Source organism: Diabrotica virgifera, chromosome 2, assembly GCF_917563875.1.
Source record: "Diabrotica virgifera virgifera chromosome 2, PGI_DIABVI_V3a".
Lineage (NCBI taxonomy): Eukaryota > Metazoa > Arthropoda > Insecta > Coleoptera > Chrysomelidae > Diabrotica > Diabrotica virgifera.
Window position 1 is genome coordinate 37,179,182 of NC_065444.1, and position 27,608 is coordinate 37,206,789.

The following is a 27,608-nucleotide window of genomic DNA, read 5'->3' on the forward strand; positions in this document are numbered from 1 at the left end:
TGGGATTTATTTCCAAAATCGCCTATTCATGAAAAAATGAATTTATTCCAACCTTTAGCTCACTGTATAATTATTCATTCAATAAACTTCGTAAATATGATTTTCTTCGGTGGTGAACCTGTTAAATTAATTATCTGGCAGTGAACGTGTTGGTAGAAATACATAAAAATGTTAATGTTGCCTCTGAAGTTAGGTACGATGTCAAATGTCAAATATTTTTGTTACAGCTGACACTAAATAAAAAATTCTTAATTTTTAATTGATTTAAACGAAAATAGAACTATATTTTTCTGTGTATGTATTAGAACATCAATTTGTGAGTATTAAAAGTATAATTGTTTTTAAACTGTGTAAAAATATTTTATTTGTTTTAGTTGAGGTTAAAACACAGTACCTACATGGCTTTAGAAAGAATGTTAGGATAAATAGACCGCAAAAAATCCTGCTAAGGTAAGCTCATCCATTCTTTTTCTGATACCAACACCAGTTTTTTATGTATTAACGGGTTAATTATCGGTACACTAGAATAGGTAAAACCATAGAATGTTACTAAATCTGGTGGTAAAAAAATGTTTCAGGATGATTAATTGTAAGAGTGCCCCGAATCGTGATTCGTCAGGGCTTCTTTAGTCATGATTTGAGTGCTTATATCTTTGGTTGGCAATCATACTTTTTCACAGTTCTTAACGTCTTTGGGTAAACTGTTCAAAAAATAGTATTTTCTTATGTTTTTATACATCCTTTTATTTATACCTGCATGTCTTGTAGATAATTATAACTCTCACAAGGCGGATTATGGTGCCTTGAATAATTATTTGCTTCAGATCAATTGGATTGAGTTGTACTGTTTAGAGGATGTAAATGACATTTTAGATGCTTTTTATTCCATTATTTGGAACGCAATTGAACTTTTTGTACCAAAGATACCTATCTGTAAAAAGATCGAATTTTCCTGTTTGGTTCTCATCTGAACTTAAGAGTAAAGTCATTGCCAAAAAGATTGCGCATAAAAAATATAAAACTACAAATAAGTATCACCGCTATATTGAATTTAAAAATTTGAGAGATGAATGCTCATCACTCACTGAACAGTCTTACAATGCTTACGTTTCAAAGATGGAAGTGAGAATAAATGAGAACGCTGGTGAATTTTGGAAGTTCATCAAAAATAAAACCAACGGACATGGTGCTCTCCCTGGCTCTATGTTTCTAGGTGAGGAAAGTGAGAATGACAAACAAAAAATAACAGAGTTGTTTGTGAAACATTTTGGTACTGTATACAGCACTTTTAATGGTAAATCTCTGGATAATCTGGAGAGTAATGAAATTTTCTCACAACAGCTGGAGGTGGAAATTAGTAACCTCGAAGTCACTTTTGACAATTTACTGAATGTGTTGTTGTGATTAAATGTCAATAAAGGGGCTGGCCCTGATTTGATATCGAATTTGTTCCTAAGAGAAAATGCAGTGTCCTTGTGTGAACCATTAAGTATATGTTCTTAATAAATCTCTCCAGACGGGAATTTTCCCGAACAAATGGAAACATTCCTTTGTGTGTCCTATTTTCAAGGCAGGAGATCATAGTGATGTCAAAAATTATCGGCCAGTTTGTATTCAGTCAGCCTTATCTAAAGTATTTGAAAAAATGGTTTTGCCAAGTTTGGATAATTGTTTTATGAACATTATTACAGACAACCAACATGGATTTGTAGGCGGACGTTCTACTCTCACTAACCTCTTTTTGTATATCGATAGTATAGGTACAGCAACGGATGAGGGTTACGAGGTGCACTCTATATACACAGATTTCAGTAAGGCCTTTGACCTACTAGATCATAATGTCTTAATTACAAAGCTCAGAAACTTTGGTATCACTGGTTCTTTATTAGCTTGGTTTACTTCATATTTGCAAGGAAGAACATTGCAAGTAAGATCAGCAGGATGTGTTTCTAATGGATTTGAAGCCGTGTCAGGGGTTCCGCAGGGTTCCCATTTGGGTCCTAAGCTTTTTCTGTTGTTGGTAAATGATATTGGTAGGAACTTTAAATCTGAATATCTGATATTTGCAGACGACTTAAAGATATTTAAATGCATTAGGTCAGAATCTGATTGTGAGGGTTTGCAGAGAGACTTGGATTCTTTAGTACATTGGTGCCAGGAAAATAATCTTAGATTGAATGCTTCGAAATGCTCATATATTATTTTTTCACGTAATAAGACCACCAGTGATTTTAAATACAAGATAGGAGATGTGGATTTATCTAGGGTTCAGGTAATTAAGGATTTAGGTGTGTTACTGGATAGTAAGCTAAGTTTCGTGGACCATTATGATGCCATTATTGCGCATGCTAATCAGACATTAGGGTTAGTCATCAGAATGTCATATGATTTTAATAATTTGTTTGTAATTGTGAGATTGTTTTTGAGTTATGTTCGTTCATTACTAGAGTATTGTTCAGTGATTTGGAGTCCAAGTTATGAGAATCACAAATATCGAATTGAATCGATTCAAAATAAATATCTATCGATTCAAAATAAAGATATCTAAATATAGATATCTGCGGTATAGATTAGGTACTAGAGGAATGCAATTGAATTCCAGTCAGGTCATGCAGATGTTTCATTTGCACCGTCTAGAGGATCGCAGGCGATACTTTGACCTTAATTTCGTATTTAAGGTGTTAAATGGTATTATTGTTGCACCTAGCATTCTGGGTCGAATAGATTTTTATGTTCCAGCTAGGAATTTGAGAAGATGTCCCTTGCTATCCGCTAGATCGTGCAATACACGTCATGCAGAAAATATGCCTTTAAATAGAATTGTTTCTAGTGTAAATGAGTTCCCAAATATAGACTTTATGGGAGTCACACTAAATGCTTTTAAAAGGACTATTTCACGTAAATTATTTTAATTTGATTTTAATTTTTTGATGTCGTTAGTTTAATTGTAAGTAATGTAAGTTAACTTGTGTTCAATGTTTAATTTTGACTTTTAATTTTAATTGTAAAATGGAGTTTTCCGTCAATAAATATTAATTTAATAATATGTGGAAATTGTTAATTACATTTATTGTTAACTTCCAATCTGCTGTTCTGTTTGTCTCTTACTATACACTTTTTATATCGTTTCTTTTAACACCTTGATGGACAAAACATGTATAGGCGTCTAATTTCCATTGATGTAAGCTGACACAACATTTACGGACGACATTTTTAAAATAACGAGTTGTGCATGTACAAAATGCATCTATAAATGAATATGAAATGTGACACAACATACATGATCGTTGTCCACATGCACATGTTTACAAAAAAACTCATTGTTTCCATGTACTAAAAGTGCTAAAAGAAATTCAGCAATTTCCCTATTCTACTTGGCGAAATTAATATAGTGTCACGACACTTGCTTATACATTTGACGCACTGTCCGTCAACGTGTTAAAAATATTTTAAGATGCTTTCGTGTTTTATCAATGATTTATTGATTTTTATTGGAAACCCATTTAATAATATAAATAATGAAGTATGGCTTACAAGGTTTTTTGAACATGCGAGTTTAGCTTTACATTATACAAATCTGCAAAAAATGCATTTTCCAAATCTGCAAAAAATGCATTTTCCAATTTTTGTGGTTTACGAGGTATTAGAACGACACAGACGATATATTGAATTTAAAATGGTTTTTCTCAAAAATTCCTTCACTGAATATATGTCGTTTTTAAAATGACCAACTCATATATTTTACACATAAAGTGCTCAAGGTGTCAAGTAATAGAAATTTGAGGCTATGAAACGTTTCTACTATCCACCAATGTCCAGTTATTAGAATATCCCGATTATAGGAATACTTTTTCTTGGCACGAAGGCTATTCCAATAAGCGGGTTTGATTGTATATTATATTTTTAAACATTTTGATTATTCCTAGAGATATCTCTCTTTTGTACAATACAGTTGAGTCCGCGAGTCTTTACCCGTGCGTCATCATTTAAAGCATACGAAATAAGTCGGAAATCTATTTCATGCAACAACAACTGACAGAAAGTGGCTACTGTTCCGATTACGGGTTTTATTATAAAATTTGACGTTATCAAATATATAGAATGTCAAATGTAAGTTTTGCTTCAAAATTTTTTTGCAGAATTACAGCTACATTTGAAGTAGCTTAATAAATTCTTTTATTATTATTGATTAATAAATAAATAAACAATTTATAAAAAAATTCAATAACATTTTATTTTTGTTATTTTATTCACTTTGACGGAAATCTAAACACATTCATTTCTTTACTGTGTGAATGACGTTAGCTTTGTATGTTTTAAATATTAATTGCCAAAATATAATTATTTACCTTAAAATTTCAAAGTCCAATATAAAATTAGTTGTGAAAACAACTGTTTGTGTAACAAAGAAACTTCAAAACGCAAAAATTCGACAAAAACCGCAAAAAATTCAACTGACTGACAGCCACAAAAGTAAACAAAGCAGAAACGTCAACAATTTTTTTTTCTGATTCTGGCCTTGGTTTAGAACTAGAACCTTTAGCCACGTAATTGTATAACTTGTCACTAACTCAGGTGTAATATGTAGTGTGTGTGTGTTGAGTAAGTGTCTTGTTACTTTGCAAAGTCGACGTCATTGTCTTTGCAAAGTCGACGTCATTGTCTTTGCAAAGAGACGCTAATTGTATCCGAACGTCTGCGGTCCCTCCGGTGAGTACCGATCCCACAAGGACAGAAACTATTTTCATTTAATAAATTTATAATAAATGAAAAAATTCCTGACCCTGGTGGGATTTGAACTCACTACCATTCGGAACTTTCGATCCAAAGGTTAGGCGCTCTTACCACTGAGCCACAGAGGGGGTACGTCAACAAATTGTGCTTAAAATATGAAAACATACCGAATCGCCTTTTTTTTGTACCTATCTCTTTTCAATGCACTCAGTCCAGATGGTTCATAAAAATAACATGTGTTTTTACTTAATAACAAACGGCAGCTGGTTTGTCATGAGTTTCATGCGTGGAAGAGAATGATGCTAGATAAAAAGTATGTGTTTTATCTCGCCAGGTATTAATGACGCACGGGTAAAGACTCGCGGACTCAACTGTATGTGTATAACATTTTTTATACAGTAGGAAAAATGAAAGAATACCCATGCGTCATTGATGATATACATACGAATCAAACCAAAAATTTCTAGTCAAAACAACGTCTAATAATACTGTAAAAAACGGATGTGACTACTACCCCACCGTGGATTTTTCGCTACGTAAATGTGTCAAAAATTTTTTGTGATGTTCTTTTTCTGATAATACCCATATATTTATTGGTAATAAATGTTACTTTTACTACCGTAATTAATTATTTGATATAGATTAATAATACAAAAATAATGAGTAAGCAAATACAGGGTGTCCCGGAAAATAGTGCGTTCCTTGAAGGTATAGGTAGAAGGCACTATGTAGAACAAAAAACTCTTATAACATTTTTTTCTAAATGCAACCGTTTGACCAAAAAATTAAAATGTATTTTGGTATGTAAATTTAAATCTGACAACTATGTGCGGTACGCAAATTTAAGCATAGACAGTCCCATGTAAATAGATAGAAGATACTAAGATACAACAGATAGTTTTAAAGAATCCTGTTTAGTGTTTAGTGTCAATGCGAAAATGTTTTCGAATAGTGAGTGTATTACCTATTATGTTATTACCTATGAATGGTGTTTGTGAAAGGTTACTTGAAACATCTATTCGGTATAATAATTATTTTCAAGTAAGTACAACTTAGTTATTTCAGTTCACAAGTAAACAAATTACTGAGACATTATCTGGTGTATTTAAGTTCCACTGTAAACTATTAAAACTATGTAATTCAGTTAAAGCCCTCAGCAGTACTCAGCATTCAACCCATTTAAACCTTACTAAATACATAATACTAGTTTAGTTAAAAGACGTGTTTTTATGTTAAAAGATGTGTAATTCGTTTAAAATTATGCAATAGGTATTTCAATACATTTCAAAAGAAAATAATTTTAGTAAACAAATAGTAAATACGTAAGTATTACCTACTATTAGGTTGGATTATTTTAAATACTTTTAATCACAATCACAAACGAGTTTTTATTATGTTATTATTCCGTAGTGCGTTCGATGTTGCCAGTTTATTAAAATTTCCAAACATTAAAATACAGGTATATGGAAAACAATGTTAACTTTTTTTTGGAAACGGCTAACTTTAGAGAAAAATGGTATAGGACTTTTTTGTTCCAAATTGTGTATTCTCTCCATACCTTAAAGGAACGCACTATTTTCCGGGACACCCTGTATAGTATTATGAATTTATCCATGTTAAAGTTGCCGGACGTAAATAGTAACAGGAATTTTAAAAATATCTTTTATGTCAGCTGCGTTAAGTGACTTAAATGAAAGTAAACTTAATGAATTCAGATCATTTTGGTATCCAGATCATTTTCCACACATTCGTAAAAATATACTTATCTGTAATTTTATACACTATGATTGAAAAGTCAGAGTAATATGTACACGTTTGGAAAACTCATAGATAGAAGTTAATCATATTGACAGATGATTACTTGCAAATTTTATTGACTTATTTTAATTAAATAAATACTTACCAAACCAAAAATACAATATAATATCAAAATAGCTTTTAAAAGAACTGAGTTTATGCAAGTAAATACGACTGATTATTAAAATTTATAAACTCTAGCGAATCTAACCCAGTTTCACTGTCAAAGTGACAGAAATTGAATCTGTCAGATTATAGTTGACCAGCACGATTACTCGAATAGTAGTTTATACAATCATTATCTCTACTGATGTTGAATATTTTTCTAAGAATGAAATTAGAAGTACAGAAATAGTCAAGTGTGAGTTTAAATTTTTTACTAAATTAATATAACTACGTTGAACAATTGTATCGCCATCTCACTCTGTCAATTATAAATATGTAACTGTGTATGTCTTAGATAACGTTTTTGCTTAGTAGACAACACTTAATAATCTATCTCTCTCGTTTGTTATTTATAGAAAAAGGCAGCATATCTATAATATGTGCTTGATATGGTCGTTCATGGGTATTCTTTCATTTTTCCGACTGTAACTTTTCTTAAAAAAATGTTTTACAATCTAAATGTTAGATTATCTTATGTATATTACTTATTAATGGACTATGTATTCACTCGATGGATTATCAAATGCACCTTCTATGTTGGAAATTGCAGCAACAGCAACTTCTTATGGTGTAAACTTCTTTCGAGTTCCGACACCAGATTGTGCAGGGTGGCTTCACCTGATATATTATATCAGCCGCAATGCACAATCTGGTGTCTGAACTCGAAAGAAGTTTACACCATAAGAAGTTGCTGTTGCTGATATTATCTGCTTGATACGCCCATTGCCGCTGGTGCAGTGGGTTTTTATTAAGATTGTTTTTCATGATATATTCATTCAAAATTGTTTCCATTGTGTTCAACATGAATGAAGTCAAACCGTTAAACTCATAGGTCTGTATGATTTTGCTAAGGTGTAATCTGTGTTTCCTTGTTTTGGGACTTATAATTTTATTTTCAATGACTCTTCAATTAGCCTAGGAAATATGCCATTTGGTCCAAAGTTTTGTATGGTTCAAAAGTTTTAATATCCCATCTGACCTTGTGAGAGCCAAAAATAACTACGGAGGTCTTTCAGTTCCTTTTGGTTGGGTTAAAGTTTGCTTGATAATAGGGAACTTACATTAAATTTTAAATTCGAACAGATTGCTATAAATCATAATGTAGCATAATTTAAAATATACACTGCACGTCAGAGAAAACGGACACCCCAAAAAATGGGTCATTTTTGATGTCTCGTATCTCCTAAATCTGTTGTCCGATTTAAGTAATTTTTTTAATATGTAACAACTCTGTACTCTTTAACAATATCGCTGTAAGAATATTGTTGCTAAACAGGTAAATTTTCATTATATACCAAATAACCAAACTGTGTTTTTTCTCAAAGTTCGCAACACCCTGTGGAATATTCTAACATTTGTAAAATACTAAAATTAAAACCCAACTATAGCCTCAGGTTTTGTTAACGTTCTGTTTTTTGATTCATTAGCTTATGTTGGATAATACAGAAGTTACGTACTTTAACAACTAGCCATGTTCTTCATCAGTACAGGGTGTTTCTAAATAAGTGCGACAAACTGTAAGGGATAATTTTGTCTTAAAAAATAATGACAGTTTGCTTTATAATCGTATGTCCAAAAATGCTTTGTTTCCGAGATACGGGATGTTAAATTTTTTCTTACAAACTGACGATTTATTTATTGCTTTAAAATCGGTTGAGATATGCAAATGAAATTTGGAGGGTTTTAAGACGCAGTTATTGTACATTTTTTGACATACCATTACTAAATTTTATATTCACCAACGGCGTGCATACGGGTAATATGATCGGTCATACTACCCGTATTCGCGCCAATGGTGAATATACAATTTTTAAGAGGCAACAGTAGCGATCAATAGGTAGCAACAAACGCGGTCCAAGATTGCGGCTGTAATTTTGAATATTTTGTCGAGATATTTGGCACACATATTCGTAATATAATAAAGAATGGCGGTACAGAGCCCAATTTGAGAAATGTGTTAGTATGTGGAAATTACTCTATAACTAAATAAAATATTGCAAAAAGGAGCCTGTACCGCCATTAAGAAGAAGAAAAAAAAATAAACTTTCTTCAAATAAACTCTTTTATCCCATGTAGTGATGTTAGAAGAGAATATTCTCGGCCAGAAAATTCTCTCGAGAATATTCTCGGCAAAAATTTTCTATATTTTCAAAAACCGAAACAAAAATAAAAACTAGATACGGGTCAAATTACTATAATTTAAAAAAGATGTAGGTATATTGTTTTTGCCAATCCCATGAACCACTAGCAAAGTTGTTTACAGTGTCAATATATATTGTTTTGGTGCAATAATAACGTGCAAATATTTAGAATGGTGTTCATTTAAGCAGAGAAGAACAAGTTGAGGAAACTGAATTTGTAGATAATTTAGCAACTTTAAAATATGGTGATAAGTCGGCTGAGATAATGGCAGATTTAGCACTTTATCGGTCTAAGGAGGGATTTTCTGGAAAATCATACGTTGTAAAATCAATTGAAAACCTAGACTTAATCATATGGTGAAAAATTACATGTTTCGGAACAAAATTAACTAAAATAGTAGTTGATATATCATCCAGTGCAGCGACTGAAAGTAGTTTCAGTACTGATGGTTTTTTTTATCCACTTCTCTAAAAGAAGCCGGCTCACTGCTGAACGGGCTCATAAGGTAACTTTTATTGTTCACAATTGAAAATTGTTAGACGTAGACCAGTCCATGACTGAGCTGGCCATTCGTGAAAAACAAAATCCCACAACTCATCAGTACATTGAAATGCAGATTGTAGATGACTAGGATGAGCTAATGATAGAAATATATTCTGAATCTGAGGTCTCATTTTTTATTAAAGAAATTTTGTGTTTTCTGTTGTTTTTGTATTTTTTTATATACAAAGAACACTGTTGTTTCGTCTCATAATTTTGTATATAAGATCATGATTTTTAAAATCCTATTTTTCATCTTCAACAATATTCTTAAGTGCGCCATGGGGTTCATTCTCAGAAAATTCTCCATATCGAGAATATTCTCAGATTTTTCATTCTCGAGAATTTTCCAACACTAATCCCATGTCTAGATTTTGTGTCATATCGGACCTAGTAAAATTTTTTATCTCTAACAAGAAATCGAACATATTATAAGTAAATAACTGATTAGTCAACATAGAGAAAGTGTCTGTCATTTTGACAATCCTGCGTCAGATTTCTGTTCTGTTATCTGCATGGGGATTACGAACACTCTACGGCGCTATCCGCTCCGAGCTTCGCTGGTATCGCCACCTACCTAAAGGATTACTAGTATAACTTTTACCGGAAATTTTCTGGAAAGAAAAAAGTGTTGCCTATACTCTGTGAGTTTCGCTGGTATGGCTGCTATCGCCATCTAACGGTTGACTAGTGTTCCTATTTCGGCCGGAATTTTAAAGAAGACAGTAGAAAAGCAAATAATAGTTGTTTCAAACTTATTATTTAATTCTTATCGTGTAATATTTACAACGTAAAGAAGTAATTGGATTGTAATCGATAATTAATAGCAGTAAGTACAGAATTTATTATTCATTATGATTATTTTTAAGATGCATTTGCATATCGTTTTGACGTTTATGTTGACAACTAATATTAGAAAAAATTTATTCTGCAAAAATATAATAATTTAATATAATTATAGTATATACTTCTTAAATATTAACTTATGAATGACAGTTAACGGCATCCTACGTTTGCCGTGATTGGTCGTTATCTTCACGCATTCAGATTTTGTTTCAGGATTGGATTGTAAAATTGAAACCGTCAAAATTCGAGAGTGTGCTAACTGATCCTTTAGCTCAAATTTTTCTACCGTTTTAAAATTAAAATTGTGTTTACTTACTTTTTTCTAATTGCATCAATCCATTTTTGTCGTTGAATCACCTTATGCTTAGCGACAGGAAAGTTGTAGAATACACAGTTACTATTGTAACCAGTATTTCGACACTCTTTAATACAACAACTTTCGTGAGACATTTAAAAGCTATAATATGCAACTCTTAATGCAGAACGTCAAAAAGCAAATTTCCAGTAAAGTTTACAAACTTGTCACAATGGCGCTCGCGAATTCTTAATTATCCCCTCTACCTACGAGCTCACAGCGTATAGTAAAACATGGCGGATACGATTCGTATCGAGTGTTCGTAATCCCTATGCAGATAACAGAACAGAAATCTGACACAGGTTTGTCAAAATGACAGTGACACTTTCTCTATGTTGACTAATCAGTTATTTAGTTATAATATGTTCCATTTCTTGTTAGAGATAAAAAATTTTACTAGGTCCAATATGACACAAAATCTAGGCATGGGATAAAAAAGTTTATTTGAAGAAATTTATTTTTTTCTTCTTAATGGTGGTACAGGCTCCTTTTTGCAATATTTTATTTAGTTCTAGAGTAATTTCCACATACTAGCATATTTCTCAAATTGAGCTCTGTACCGCCATTCTTTATTATATTACGAATATGTGTAGCAAATATCTCGACAAAATATTTAAAATTACAGCCGTAATCTTGGACCGCGTTTGTTGCTATCTGTTGATCGCTACTGTTGCCTCTCAATTGCATACCAAATTTCATTTGCACATCTCCCCCGGTTTTAGGACAATAAATAAATCGTCAGTTGGTAAAAAAAAATTTTAACATCCCGTATCTCGGAAATCAAGTATTTACGGACATATGTTTATAGAGCACACGGTGATTATTTTTTCATGCAGAATTACCCCTTAAAGTTTGTCGCACTTATTTAGAAACACCCTGTACTGATGAAGAACATGGCTAGTTGTTAAAGTACCTAACTTTTGTATTATCCAACCTAAGCTAATGAATCAAAAAAAGAATGTTAAGAAAACCTGATGCTATAGTTGGGTTTTAATTTCAGTATTTTATAAATGCTAGAATATTCCACAGGGTGTTGCGAACTTTGAGAAAAAACACAGTTTGATTCGTACACCCGGTATACAATGAAAATTTACCTGTTTAGCAACAATATTATTACAGCGACATTTCTAAAGAGGACTATAACATATTAAAAAAATTACTTAAATCGGACAACAGGTTTAGGAGATACGAGACATCAAAAATGACCTATATTTTGGGGTGCCCGTTTTCTCTGACGCGCAGTGTATATCAAAGAAAAAAAGTTGTTTTTGTCTTTCGTTTGGCCCCTTAAAACGATTAAAATCAAGGGAAAATTCACATTATAGCAGGCAGTCCAAAACGCGCCCTTATTAGTCGTGACGTCATAAAGTTAAAAATGTTATGATATTCGTTTATTTGTATTTTTACATAAACTTACGTGCATAGAAATCGGCCCACTTAAATATTTGATCATTTTTGATGTCTCATATTTCCTAAACCTGTTGGCCGATTTAAGTGAGTTTTTGAACATGTTATAGCCTGATACATTAGCAATACCACTGTAATAATATTGTTGCTAAACAGGTAAATTTTCATTGTATACCCGGTGTACCAATCAAACTGTGTTTTTTTCTCAAAGTTCGCATCACCCTGTGGAATATTCTAGCATTTATAAAATACTGAAATTAAATCCCAACTATAGCCTTAACATTCTGTTTTTTGATTCATTGGTTTATGTTGGTTAATAAAAAAGTTAGGTACTTTAACAACTAGACATGTTCTTCATAAATACACGGTGTTTTTAAATAAGTGCGACAAACTTTAAGGGATAATTCTGCATGACAAAATAATGACAGTTGGCTTTATACACGTATGTTCGCAAATGTTTCGTTTCCGAGGTACGTGATGTTGAATTTTTTCTTATAAACTGACGATTTATTTTATTGCTTTAAAACCGGGTGAGATATGCCAATAAAATTTGGTGGGTTTTAAGACGTAGGTATTGCACATTTTTTGACATACAATTAAGAATTTAATATTCACCATTAGCGCGCGTACGTGTAATATGACCGATCATATTACCCGTATGTACGCTAATGCTGAATGTAAAATTCTTAATTTTATGTCAAAAAATCCGCAATAACTATCTCTTAGTCTTAAAACCTACAAAATTTCATTTGTATATCCTAACTGGTTTTAAAGCAATCAATAAATCGTCAGTTTGTAAGAAAAAATTCAACATCCCGTATCTCGGAAACGAAACATTTACGGACATACGTTTATAAAGCCAACTGTCATTATTTTTTCATGCAGAATTATCCCTTAAAGTTTGTCGCACTTATTTAGAAACACCGTGTATTTATGTAGTTGTTAAAGTACCAAACTTTTTTATTATCCAACATAAACGAATGAATCCAAAAACAGAATGTTAAGAAAACCTGAAGCTATAGTTGGGTGTTAATTTCAGTATTTTATAAATGCTAGAATATTCCACAGGGTGATGCGAACTTTGAGAAAAAAACACAGTTTGATTGGTACACCCGGTATACAATGAAAATTTACCTGTTAAGCAACAATATTATTACAGTGGTATGTATTGTTAAATAATCAGGCTACAAAATGTTCAAAAAATCACTAAAATCGACCAACAGGTTTAGGAAATATGAGACATCAAAAATGACCAAATTTTTAAGTGGGCCGATTTCTATGCACGTAAGTTTACATGAAGACCTTGATAATGAACTAAAATATGTCTTTAATGTCCTTTCATCATGCATGTAACCACTTTATTATTAAACGCCGTTTCTTATCGACTGGTAATCTAATAAATATTTTATTGGAGGTTTTAATGGTTGTATTTTAACACAATGGTACTAAGCGAACTTTGTATCATTTACTTTTAATTTTCCATAGTAAAAACACACAATAGGGAACTTGCACATTTTTTTATTACATAATAATGTTTAGTTTTGTTTAAAAATAAGATTTCCAAAATCTCACGCTTTAAAAATTCATAATAACTTGTGTGTGTGTGAGAGATAAGTAATCTTGTATATCTGGGTACTCATATTAATGAAAGCTGGAACCCTAGTACAGAAATAAAAAGTAGAATTGCCAAAGCAAGAACAAGTTTTATGAAATTTAAGAAAATCCTGTGCAGTCATGATCTAAATTTGGAACTTCGCATAAGAATGGTCCGATGTTATATATTCCCAGTACTACTTTACGGGGTTGAAGCATGGACACTGACAGAATCGCTTTTAAAAAACCTAGAAGCATTTGAAATGTGGGTCTACCGCCGTATTCTGAAGATCAGTTGGGTAGAAAGAGTCACAAACGAAAGGGTTTTGCAACGTTTGAATAAAAGTTGCGAAGTAGTGAACACGGTTAAAAGGCGCAAATTGGAATACTTTGGTCATATAATGCGTCACCCAGAAAAATATGACATACTTCACCTTCTCATGCAAGGTAAAATAATGGGAAAAAGAAGTGTGGGCCGCCGTACAACTTCTTGGCTTAAAAACCTACGCCAATGGTTTGGGAAAACTAGCACTGAACTATTTCGTGCGGCTGTAAATAAGACAATGATTGTTAATATGCTGCGCAACATGAGAGCCAACGATCGACAAGCGGTCTCGGCACCTTAAGAAGAAGAAGTGTGAGAGATCCTGGCATCAGACAAAATCTATTTGCCACAAAACATGTAAATTCTTAATTACATTAAATGATTTCATATTGTCTATTAATTTCTAAACTATACCGCTATTTTTGAATTTCTGATAAAATTAATGATCGAATCTAGTACCGCTTTATCTGAGGAAAAAAGGAGAGCTGTAATATTTAGTGGCAATGGACACTCGTGATGAATTAGTTATTGATACAGAATTGAAGAAGATTGAGAGTTCAGAGAACATTCTAGAAATATATGATTTAGATCACCAGTGGGTACATTGTTACAACTCATAATAACTTAGAAGTACAAATTTAAAATCTTCTTTGATTTAAAATAGTTCAAACGACCCGTGACGTCACATAGTTATACTTTATTTATGTTTGTAGTTATATTTAGGTATATTCTTCTTCTTCTTCTTTAGTTCATTGGTCTCCACCTACTTGGGTATTTGGCCAGCTCATCGTCGCGGAATAAGGGAAAAATATTTATATTCTAATGACATTTGTATCGTATGTCATTGTAATAATATATACCAGTTTGTTGAGATTGGAGTTTGATACAGTTTTTGAAGGAAAGGAAAGAAGGTTTAATATGGAAAATAAAACAAAACACTATAAGTGTTGTTTAGTGCCATTTTGTAAAAGTACAAGTTTTCTATGTATTTAAAATAGATCAAACGATCAAAAACACTTGTGACGTGACGTAACTGTATGTTCTACTGACGTTTATAATGTCTAATTTAAAATTATATACAGTTTTGTTTCCTTTGTTGGTGCAGAATGTAAACATATAACCATATGACGTCACGACGCGTTTTGGGCTAGCTGCTATAATTTGAATTTAGAATCGTCTTTAGGGGCCAAACGGAACACAAAAATAACTTTTTTTTATCTTTGATACAATTATATTCTGTTGTGATTTATAACATTTTTTTCGAATTTAAAAGTTTTGGAGAACATGAAGACAGGAGAAATGTCATTACAAAATATTACGATATGACGTCACAAGGGTTCACGCGCTTTTTCGATCGTTTGAAATGGTTAATAACACAGAAGATTTTAAATTTGTACTTTACCGCCAACCTGATCGAGCTGGTATTGGGATTCACAGCATCCATTATTAAGCATCCAATTAAGAGCAAGACACACTCTTTTAAAATTTAAATGTCCTTGGTAAACAAACAAATGTTTGTTTATTATACATATTACGTGACCCAGATTACTCCACACAAGTGTACCAGTTGTCAATCCTGCGGTGTCAGCGATTCAATATTACATATTCCTAATTCATGGCCAAAGCCGACTCAGCATAAATAATATCAACACTTTCTCTTTTATTTATATACACAGAAAACATCGGGAGGCATTCTAATTTCATTGCGTGATCAATCATCATTGATAATTGAGATACACCAGAGGGTGAACGTACATTAGCACACCAACTCTTTACAGTCGTACTCCGAGTTGATAATAAATGAATATACTGTGAGTAGTGTTACTTCATCAACCCCTATCGTAGGGGGTAACTACCCCCAACCACTCTGAGATGGTCCAGATGATGTAGAACTAATATACCAAATTGCATAAAGCAAGGCCAATAACCAAGCAAGCAAATTTGTACTTTAAGTTATTATGAGTTTTTGAGGCGTGAAATTTTGGAAATCTTATTTTTAAACTAAACTAAAGATTATTATGTAATACATAAAACAAAAATGTGTAAGTTCCCTATTATTACCACCAAACAGTCAATTGCGTCGATCCTGGGAACTTTACGCTTACAAGATGCTCTACTCTAGAGTTTCCTCCGCTGTACCTGTATACTTCCCATTTAACTGACTTAAACTTATGTTATATCTTTTAAGTATTCCGTTAACCCTGTCACTTTCACCTAGTCACATGACTTATTGGAGTTTGATAAAAAAAAAACAGGATTTGGTGCAAAGGTCTGACCAGGTGCTAGAGACTAACGTGTTTCGTCTGATCTAAGAAGAAGAACATGGGCATTCTATACTTCCCTACATTCGTAATTTATACCCATAATTAAGAGGATGGGTACGTATTTTCGGCTGCAATGCTATTCAAATGGTGATTCATTTTTTTTTAATCCTGAGAAAACTAATCAGTATTTTTGAAAAATTTAAACGAAGAATGAAAGCTTACGTTATTAGCGAGGGCCGAAAGTCCCTGAGAACTTCTATAATGTTTATTTTAATAAGTTACAGGGGTGAAAAACTAAGATAAAATGTAGTGTGATTTTTAATTTCAAATATCTCATTCGAAAGAAACTTCTTATATATTCTAAGGGACTTTCGGCCCTCGATAATAATTTAGTCTTTCATTTTGTGTTTAAATTTTTTAAAAATAATAATTAGTTTTTTCAGGATTCAAAAAAAAAATGGACACCATGTCTGTGGTGATATTTTCCAAATCGAACATTCGCTATCTTTGTCATACAACGCACTCAATCGAATATAATCTTATGACAAGATTTTGATATAGCAGTTGATTCTGCTACTGCTTTTTAACGCTTTTACGATGATAATAAAATCAATCAAAGAGTTGTTTATTGAATAGTATTGATAGTGTATTTGAAAAATAATAATTGATTTAAGCCGTACAATTAATAAAAAGTTATTTATTGTTTATATATTATTTATGGAAAATCTAAGTATTTCAAGTCATTAAAGTTCAAATAAAAGTATTATTTTATAAGAGTTTGTTCCGATAACCATAAATAGGTACGAGTTTAGCTATAAAATAAAGTGCCCATGGTGGCATAAAACGTAGTAAATGCTAATGCTTCAAGTACGTACTACATTTTTGAAGATTTCACTACACTTACAAAGCATTTGCTTTTCTCCGTAGTATTTGCCACTATTTACCAGATACATAGAAGAATGTACTAGGCTTTTGAAGTATGTGCTTGTTTAGTAGTATTTTGCTTCAGTTTAAGTGAAGTTGGTGGATGGACGTCTTCGGCGTAGGTATTTTTTTTGTTACAATATGGCAGCATTTATGAATGTGTGTCATAGAAAAATTTACAAACTAAGAAGATTCTTAATTTTTGGGGTCATTCTTTTATCAAATAAAATTTAATAATTTAGATAGATTTTATACATCATATTTTCACTATAAATTTAAAATTAATTTGGAAAATACAAAAGTAATTAATTTGATTTATGTAAAAAAGTACTTACTTCAATTGAGCTAACCGTCTATTTCTTCGCTTTTCAGTAACACATTTCTTGTAACAACGTCCCATATTTTAATTTACGCAAATAAAGAAATAAATAAAGTCTTTATAAATTAATTGAGTATTCGCGGTGTGCAAGTACTTGGAAGGGAAACGAGAAACGACCGTGCGCGAGTCGCGGAGAAATATTGCAACAGCTTAAATAATTCATATTGTCAATTGAAATTGTCAAATTGACGTATATTTCATACCTTCTGTCATTGAAGCAGAAAAATTATATATTGCTCCACAATATTGATATGATATGCAATTATTATATAAAGGTAAATTTAATTAATTGTATTTTGCTTGCAGTACTGCATTTTAATTACTAATTTTATTTACTACATACAATTGTTTACGTTTGCATAACATAACCTGAATCTTATTTTTTCTTCTTATTATTTTTTTGGACTATGGCCTTGACAATTATCCAGCAACCAGGACTAATATAATTGGCCAATATAATTAAAAGTGCGAATAAAAGTACAGAGCGTAGAAATAGAGGTCGCTTTGCCGAACTTGCACGGTCCCAATACCTAATACTACATTTATACAACGCAGTCTTTCACATGCTCAAACCTTATCTAAGCTTTCCATGGTAACAGTATATTATTAAAATAACTTTACAACTTTTTTTATTTTTCGACTATTTGTATAGTATATAAATAATGGTAACCATTGAATACATAATTAGTGAAAAAATAATCCTATCATTTGTACAAGTAAAGGTTATCCAATAACATTCAAAAACTGAACGAAACCGAAATAGCCATCTCTACCTTTCTAATGATAATGTCACTGCCAACCTAATGTTTACATCTGCAGTTTCCATACCAGTGAGAATTTTACTACACGTAATTTGCCGTGTTAAGACAGAAAAAGTACGGATAGCCGTAAAATTTTTGCGAATTATGTACCCATGGCCTTACGTAATATTATTGAGTAAAATCATTTTTTTACAAAAAAGTTTAATTTTATCGTGTAAGATCCCTAGGGAATTTTGTTTAATAAAACGTTTTTTTTTTCAGAATTTTTCAAGCATTGAACACTGAAAAGCTGGTGAAGAGCACTGAGGTTAAAAATTAAATACTGTCAAAATGGATGCAATTAATACATTTGGACAACGACAAGATTCATGGTCAGGAGATTTTATGGATCCCGATCAACAAGACAACCAACCGTATGGCGGAAAATCGCGAAGGGAAATCATTGAGGCAATGTTAGACGCGAATAGCTTTTTATTACCAGAAGCTAAAATGAAAACACTGAAATCGTTTTTGAGCATACCTCAACCCAACGATTGTATAAGAGATCCTGTTAAAGATGCTGCCTATTCTGATAAAGAATCTTGCGGAGTACATGGGGTCTTGCCATGTAATTTGGATGAAAAAAGAGGATCATCTAAGTTTACCGTAGATAATAAAAATTCATCTTCTCGTGGAGATAGATCGAATGCAGCTGAAACTCGAAATGAAAGAAATCAATATCGTCGCGAAACCCGAGATGTCGGTCCGCGTAACCGTCAAAGAAGTCCTTCTGACCGTGAAAGAAGTTCTCTAGAACGAAATGGAAGCTCGCATAGTCGCCGAGATGCCAGAAATACGTCGCTGGAAAGAAGGGCGCGTATAGATGAGAGAATAGATTTTAGACCGCCACTAGATAATCCTTATGAGCCAGATAGAGTTGAGCGTTTTAAGGATCCATTTAAATACACCAACCATGCAAAAAAACGAGGTAGAGAGTGTCTTGAAGTATATGGAAAAACGTCATGGAACTATGAAGAAGAAAGCAGAAACAAAAAAGCGAGATATGAAGAGGAAGATCGCAACGGAAGTTACCTTTCTATGACAAAGCAACATGAAACGATAGACCCGTCCGTTTTAAGACAGGAATCGTATATACATAGTGGAAAAAGCCCTTTGGGATATGATCGGGCTTCGAATTTGTATGGACAGATACCTACTTCCGGCGGCGAAAGAAGTCAAGTCAGTCGTGAAACCCGAGGAAGAAGCCCTTCCACGAGCGAAAGAAGTCAACTGCACCAGGCCACCCGTGGTAGAAGTCCAGTCGGCAGTGCAAGAAATAGTGATAGGCGGAGAAGAAGCCCTTTTACTAGTGAAAGAAGTCACTCGAGTCAAGAAACGCGTGGAAGAAGCCCTTCCACGAGTGAAAGAAGGCAACGGCACCAAGCCACCCGTGGTAGAAGTCCAGTCGGCAGTGCAAGAAATAGTAAAACGCGTAGAAGAAGCCCTTCTACTAGTGGAAGAAGTTGTTCGAGCCAAGAAACGCGTGAAAGAAGTCAACTGCACCGAGCAGACCGTGGACGAAATCCATTAGCCATCGGGAGAAATGTCTTTCATGGTGAAACTCGTAGAAGAAGCCCTTCTACTAGTGAAAGAAGTAGCTCGAGACAAGAAAAACGTGGAAGAAGCCGCGAAAGGGATCAATTTCGTCCTGAATCTCGTAAACTAAGTCCTCTTAACCATGAAAGAAGTTCTCTTGATCGAAATAGAAGCTCGGATAATGGCCGAGATGTCAGAAATAGGTCGAGGGAAAGGAAGACGATCATAGATGAAAGAATAGATTTTAGAACACCACGAGATAATCATTCTGAGTCAGATAGAATTGAGCGTTATGAGGATAGATTATGTTATCCTGGTGAGGATGTTGCAGCTTCTAGTAAGCGTGAGACTGAATTAAGATATGGTAGAGGTTTTAGTGGTAACTGCGACGCTCTTATGGATAACGGGTATTTGAATTATAAGAGGGAGGATATTATTGACTTATGTGTAGACGAGGATGAACCGCCCTTCCATAGAAAGTTGATGGAAGACGGAGGATGGAAGAGTGCAATGGAGAATAAGACGATAGTTGTTCCCGAACGATTTCCAGACAAACGATTCACTGAATTTGAAACAAGAATATTTTATACTTTCATATCGTCACACATCGCGTCTACTATACCGAAAGGAATTGAGAACCCACAAATTGAAAATGGTACTTTCGTGGAAGGAGCACTTATCATCACGACTAAAGATGAGTACTCGAAAGTGATGCTTGAAATTGTGATTCCGAAGCTAAAGGGATATAATGGTACTAACTTCAGAATCGCACACATAAATGAATTATCACCCATAGCAATTAGCACCATGATGGCTCCTGGGCAGTAAACGCTACTAAAAATATATCGACTACGTGAGTTCAACAAACTCAGGACCAAAGGGTTCCTCATGCTCAAATCCCAAGGAACTTTAAAGCCAAAACCACGGTTCCTAAAGCAGAAGGGCAGGAATTTCTAGAAAAAATCCTAACGCCGAAACACCAGGAAGTTATAAACAAAATCTCCCAAGTCTGTCAGAGAACCACAAAGTCTGCGGTTTTGTTACGATACCCAACATCCAAATCTGACCTAGGTCCACCCTGACTACCCATACTTAATGGTACTATCTAACTTCTTGAATAGACGAATGTCCTTCCCGTAAAACATGTCTTCGTTCTACCCTGAGGGTACCGCTATGAATGCTTGGAACAAAGAGAAAAGACAATTTTATTTTCTCTTTGTATCATGCTATGAATGTACTAAAATGGAAATTTCGAGAAATACGAGCCGGCTTCGATGGAAGATCGAGAACAATGAAAACATATATACAGGGTGTCCAGAAAGTCTCCTGATAAAGGAAGACCGAAGATTCCTCAGATAATTTTAAGACAATTTAATCCAATTCTCTTAGCCCGAAAATTCTTCCCAAGGCGCATCAAAGAAACATGAAACGTAAATTACGTTTCATGGAAATAAAACACTGTTAAACAAATATACGTCCGGCCATTTATGAAACTCTCCGAAAATAAAAATGTGTCATGAGCATGAATCACTCTCGTTTCATTGGTAGGCGGACTTTGAGATTTGTTTAGCAGTGTTTTATTTTCATGAAACATGTTTCACGTTTCATGTTTTTCGTTTCATGTTTCTTTTGTGTGCGGCTTGCCTTAGGGAGCAAGAGCTCGTTGAAGATGGAGTCTTGTAATTAGTTTTTTTTTAATACCTCCAGAACGCTTCCATTTAGAGAACGAAACCCGGTACGTCTATTTATCTTGCAGTGATTTCATCCATGAAAATCCATTCCATCAATTGCGAATTTCTAATACCGGTCATAGACGTCCGTTTTGGATAGGACAACGGTTATTTTATCGCATAACTTTTTTGCCTTTAACTTTTAAGCATGTCTCATTTTTTTTTTCAAATTCAAAAAACGACAAATTTTCAAATCGATTTTTCTAGAAAACGGTGTATCCTACCGACTTAAAGCAAGAGTACCTTTTAGTACTAGAATACCACACAATTTAATAATCCAGTGTCAAAAATGCTTAAAAGTTAAAGACAAAAAAGTTATGCGACAAAATAACTGTTGCCCTACCCAAAACGGACGCCTATGACCCGTACTAGAAATTCGCAATTGGTGGCATCGATTTATCTCTGGAAGATAAGTAGGTGTACCAGTTTTCGTTTTTCTAAATAGAAGTGTTCTGGAGGTATTTAAAAAAAAAACTAATTGCAAGACGCCATCTTCAAAGAGCTCTGTCTCCCTTAGGAAGCATTTTTGGACTAGGTGAATTGGGTTAAATCGTCTTAAAATTAGTCTTTGTTGTAGTTAAATTGTCTTCGATTGTCAGGAGAGTTTCAGGACACCCTGTATAAATAAAATAATTTGAAACGCTCATTCAGTCTGAATACTTACTTACTTTCCGTGTCCGGAACACCAACAGCTTTAAATTATATATTTCCAATGGTTGGCCACGTAGATAGCCCTGTCATTTGATAAAATTAAGTCTTCTTTGCAGGTCTCTCTCATCTCTGTGCATGATAGTAGATGTCGGCTGGTCTGAACCGCGCCACAGTCGCAGGTATCGTCCTCCTGGTATCCCCATTTTTTCAGGTTACTAGCACAACGTGAAACGCCGGTTCTTAGTCTGTTTAGCGCTTTCCAAGTCGGATACGGTAAATTGTGTCCAGCAGCCATTTCCTCTGATGGAGGAAAATGTGTTGTGGTAGCTGACGCTTGCCATAGGTGTATTCGGCGCGTCTCTGGCGCTTCGGGGATGGATCTTGATGGTTTCAGAAAACCTTTCCGATATCTTACGTCTACTTGGCTGAGTTTTTTGGTCATATAAGGGGTGTCTTCGGTCCGTCTCCTGCTTTTTTCGTTCTAACTCTGACGTGACCTTCTTCCTGATAGGTGGTGGGGCAATCCCAGCTATGAGGTATACCTCTTCGATAGGTGTCGGTTTCAGGCAACCCGATATTATACGAACCGTTTCATTTAGAGCCACGTCGACGTTCTTTGTGTGAGCAGAGTTTGCCCATACTGGAGCTCCAAACTCCGCGGCCGAAAAACATTCTGCTAAGGCAGAAGTGCAGAGAATGTGTGGTTGTGCTTCCCATTTTGTGTTTTTTAGCTTGCGGATGATATTATTTCTGGCACTTACTTTCATCTTGACAGTGGTATTGGTAAGACAGAGTTCTATCCAGACGTACGCCGAGGTATTTTGGCGTCTCGTTGTGTTCCAGCATCTGACCACGCCATTCCACCTCCAGCGACCTTCGAACATGCTTGTTTCTAAGGCGGAAAGCACATACCTGGGTTTTTGTGGGATTGGGTTTCAGATGGTTTTCATCGTAGTATAGAGCTAAGTCTCCCAGGGCATCTGTCAGTTTCACTTCGACTTCATCGAAGCTTCTTCCTTGAGCTGCCACAGCTGTATCATCTCAGCGTAAATAAATTGCCTTGTTTGTTGGTGTATGGGTTGGTCGTTGTATATGTTGTATAGAATCGGCTCGAGGACACTTCAGTGTGGGAGCCAATTTTTTTGGTCCCTCCACCGACTGGAGCGTTACGTAGAAGCGTCTATTCTGGAGGAGACATTTCACTAACATTGTTAGTCGGAAATTCTTTGTAGTTTCGTAGAGTTTTGCGAGTAGCCGTTGATGGTTAACCGTGTCATAGGCGGCAGTTAGGTCTATGAACGCCACTCCTGTTATTTCTTTCCGTTCAAAACCATCTTCAATATATTGGGTGAGATTAGGAATTTGACTGCAGCAGCACTTTCCGGGTCTGAATCCTGATTGTTCTGGATAGAAAATCGATATTGGTTGTACGCGTTTTTAAATCGGGAAGTATGTACAATAGGAAAAATGAAAGAATATGCATGCGTCATCGATGATATGCATACGAATCAAATCAAAAATTTCTAGTCAAAACAACGTCTAAACTAAGTTAATACTGTAAAAAACGGATGTGACTACTACCCCACCGTACGATTTTTCGCTTTAAGTAAATGTGTCACAAACTTTTTGTGATGTTATTCTTTTTCTGATAATACCTATATATTTATTGGTAATAAATGTTACTTTTAATACCGTAATTAATTATTTGATATAGATTAATAATACAAAAATACATAATGAGTAAGCAAATAATATAGTATTATGAATTTCTCCATGTTAAAATTGCCGGACGTAAATAGTAACAGGAATTTATAAAATGTCGTTTATGTCAGCTGCATTAATGCCCGGTTGCACCAACAGATCTTAAGCTTAAGTCGAGAATATAAGAATTCATATAATATAATTATAATATATTACAATAAGAATACCATAATATAATAATAGATATAATTGATAATAGGGTAAGAATCTAAAATTATGGTGCAACGTAAGTGATACTCAAGGAGGCCCTATCTATAAGTAGAGCTTAGCTAAGATCTGTTGGTGCAATCAGGCATAAGTGACTTAAATGAAAGTAAACTTACTGAATTCAGATCATTTTGGCATCCAGATCATTTTTCAGACATTATCTGCAAATAAATGTACATTCGTAAAAATATACTAATCTGTAATTTTATACACTATGATTGAAAAGTCAGAGTAATATGTACACGTTTGGCAAACTCATAGACGGAAGTTAACCATATTGACAGATGATTACTTACAAAGGGCCTAGCCGGGTAAGATGGTGAAAATTGCCCCCAACTCAATTTAAATTCCATATAGGTCACTTTTTATCACATATAGAGGAACTCACTTTCTGAAATTTTTAGCCCCCTAGGTGGTCATGTGACCCCCCTAGAGCCTAATTAGGCTTTTTATGTTTTTATTTTTTATCTCAGCCGCGTCAAGAGCTAGCCAAAAACTTTATTTAAAAAAGTTGTAAGTTTCAAAAAGATCTATATGAAAATTTTTTTTTTTTAATTTTTTGGCGGGAAATTCGAATTTTTAGAACAATTTTAACCTTTTAAATAACTCTGAAAAAAAAAACTAAGACACTCGTTTTTACGAAAATCAATTATAATGTGTATTGTTGCACAATGTTGTTTAAAAATAAAAAACCGCATTTTTTTTGGTTTTTTTTTTTCGTTTTTTGATATAATTTTATACATATTTTTCAAAAAAGGTAACACCGTCACTAGAATAGGTAAAAAAATGAAAAATAATTGGGGTTTGCTTAATAAATTTTTTTTGTAACGCCATCCATTTTCAAGATACAGGGCGTTGAAGGAAACAAAATTTTACACATTTTTTACGATTTTGCCGAAACTACTGGCAACATTGCAATAAAATTTGGCAGGTTTTAAGAGGTAGTTATTGTGCATTTTTGCCATATAATTAAGAATTTTATATTCATCATTGGCGCGCATACGGGTAATGGTCTGAATTTTTAAAGGACAAAAGATGGTACGCCACTGACATATTTCAAATTAACAATCATTTTTGAATTCCTCGTTCCATTTGTGACAAAAAATCTATCTTCCCATTTTTTCATACTCCGCGCCGTTTTGTTGCAAAAAATAAAATATCTTAACGCTTCCAAAGTATTCGAATTAATTTTTATTCGCGGTGTGCAAGTACTTGGAAAGGGAAACGAGAAACGACCGTGCGCGAGTCGCGGAGAAATATTGCAACTATCTTAAATAATTCATATTGTCAATTGAAATTGTCAAATTGACGTATATTTCATACCTTCTGTCATTGACTTAGAAAAATTATATATTGCTCCACAATATTGATATGATATGCAATTATTATATAAAGGTAAATTTAATTAATTGTATTTTGCTTGCAATTTTGCATTTTAATAACTGATTTTATTTACTACATACAATTGTTTACGTTTGCTAAACATAACCTGCATCTTATTTTTTTCTTCTTATTATTTTTTTGGACTATGGTCTTGACAATTATCCAGCAACCAGGACTAATATAATTGGCCAATATAATTAAAAGTGCGAATAAAAGTACAGAGCGTAGAAATAGAGGTCGCTTTGCCGAACTTGCACGGTCGGATGTACGAGTTTATGTGTGTAGATGTAGAAACTACTAGAAGTTCGAATGCTTTGTAAGGATTAAGATCTTTTATTTTTTGAATAAAAATGGCGCGTCGTATGAAAAAATAAGAGGATAGATTTTTTGTCACAAATTGAACGAGGAATTCAAAAACGATTGTTAATTTGAAATATGTCAGTGGCGTACTATCTTTATTCTTTAAAAAGTTCAGACCATTACCCCTATGCGCGCCAATGATGAATATCAAATCCTTAATTGTATGTCAAAACATGCACAATAACTACCTCTTAAAACCCGCCAAGTTTTATTACAATGTTGCCAGTAGTTTCAGCAAAATCGTAAAAAATGTGTAAAATTTTGTTTTCTTCAACGCCCTGTATCTTGAAAATGGATGGCCTTACAAAAAAATTTTATAAAGCAAACCCCAATTATTTTTCAGGTTTTTACCTATTCTAGTGACGGTGTTACCTTCTTTAAAAAATATGTATAAAATTGTATCAAAAAACGAAAAAAAACCGAAAAAATGCGGTTTTTTATTTTTAAAGGTACGTTTCACCAATTTTAAAAATCTGAAAAAAATCAGGGTGAAAGATTGTGCAAAAATACACGTTATAATTGATTTTCGTAAAAACGAGTGTCTTAGTTTTTTTTTTCAGAGTTATTTAAAAGTTTAAAATTGTTCTAAAAATTGGAATTTCCCGCCAAAAAATAAAGAAATTTTTTTCATATAGATCTTTTTGAAACATACAACTTTTTTAAATAAAGTTTTTGGCTAGCTCTTGATGCGGCTGAGATAAAAAATAAAAACATAAAAAGCCTAATTAGGCTCTAGGGGGGTCACGTGACCACCTAGGGGGCTAAAAATTTCAGAAAGTGAGTTCCTCTATATGTGCTAAAAAGTGGCCTATATGGAATTTAAATCGAGTTGGGGGCACTTTTCACCATCTTACCCGGCTGGGCCCTTTTGTTGACTTATTTTAATTAAATAAATACTTACCAAACCAAAAATACAATATAATATCAAAATAGCTTTTAAAAGAACTGAGTTTATTCAAGTAAATACGACTGATTATTAAAATTTATAAACTCTACCGAACCTAACCCAGTTTCATTGTCAAAGTGACAGAAATTGAATTTGTCAGATTATAGTTGACCAGCACGATTACTCGAATAGTAGTTTATACCAAGGTTCATAAATAGACCTTGGTCCTAGGGACCTTGATTTATACAATCATTATCTCCTGATGTTGAAGGTTTTTCTAAGAATGACAGAAGTACAGAAATAGTCAAGTGTGAGTTTAAATTTTCTACTAAATTAATATAACTACGTTTTGTATCGCCGTCTCACTCTGTCAATTATAAATATGTAACTGCGTATGTCTTGGATAACGTTTTTGCTTTGTAGACAACACTTAATAATCTATCTCTCTCGTTTTTTATTTATAGAAAAAGGCAGCAAATCCAAAATATGTGCTTGATATGATCGTTCATGGGTATTCTTTCATTTTTCCGACTATGTACATACATATGTATGTAATATATAAATTATTTATTTATATTTTAGTGTAAATAGTGTTAGTGTAAATAAATTCAAAATAAGTAAATAAATTCAAAAAAAACTAAGTGAAGTAAGTGTTAAAATTCATGAATAAATTAAAAAGACTGTTGATTCTGCACTGGTCGCGCATAGTCTGTCAGACCCCATATTTATTTATTGTATTGTTTGTAAAATTTCAAAAAGTTTAATTGGTTCTTCTTAAGTACCTATACTGATTTAAATTTTTTTTTAATAAATAATAAACTAA

The 27,608-nt window shown here is 33.4% G+C and overlaps 1 protein-coding gene across 2 annotated transcripts; it reads left to right on the forward strand.

Moving 5' to 3' along the window:
• The first annotated feature begins 210 nt into the window (after window positions 1-210).
• On the forward strand, window positions 211-27,608 carry LOC114342174 (serine/arginine repetitive matrix protein 2-like). 2 transcript variants are annotated; one of them, XM_028292962.2, is made up of 3 exons: window positions 211-316; window positions 375-450; window positions 18,494-27,608. In XM_028292962.2, exon 3 carries the CDS (start codon window positions 18,563-18,565, stop codon window positions 20,633-20,635), a length of 2,073 nt encoding a protein of 690 aa, XP_028148763.2. In that variant the 5' UTR covers window positions 211-316; window positions 375-450; window positions 18,494-18,562; the 3' UTR covers window positions 20,636-27,608. The 2 variants fall into 2 exon arrangements, with proteins under 2 accessions (XP_028148763.2, XP_028148764.2); XM_028292963.2 differs by having other exon boundaries at window positions 215-294.

Coding starts and splice junctions, on each gene's coding strand:
- LOC114342174 (XM_028292962.2), top strand. CDS start 18,563: ATGGATGCAATTAATACATTTGGACAACGACAAGATTCATGGTCAGGA.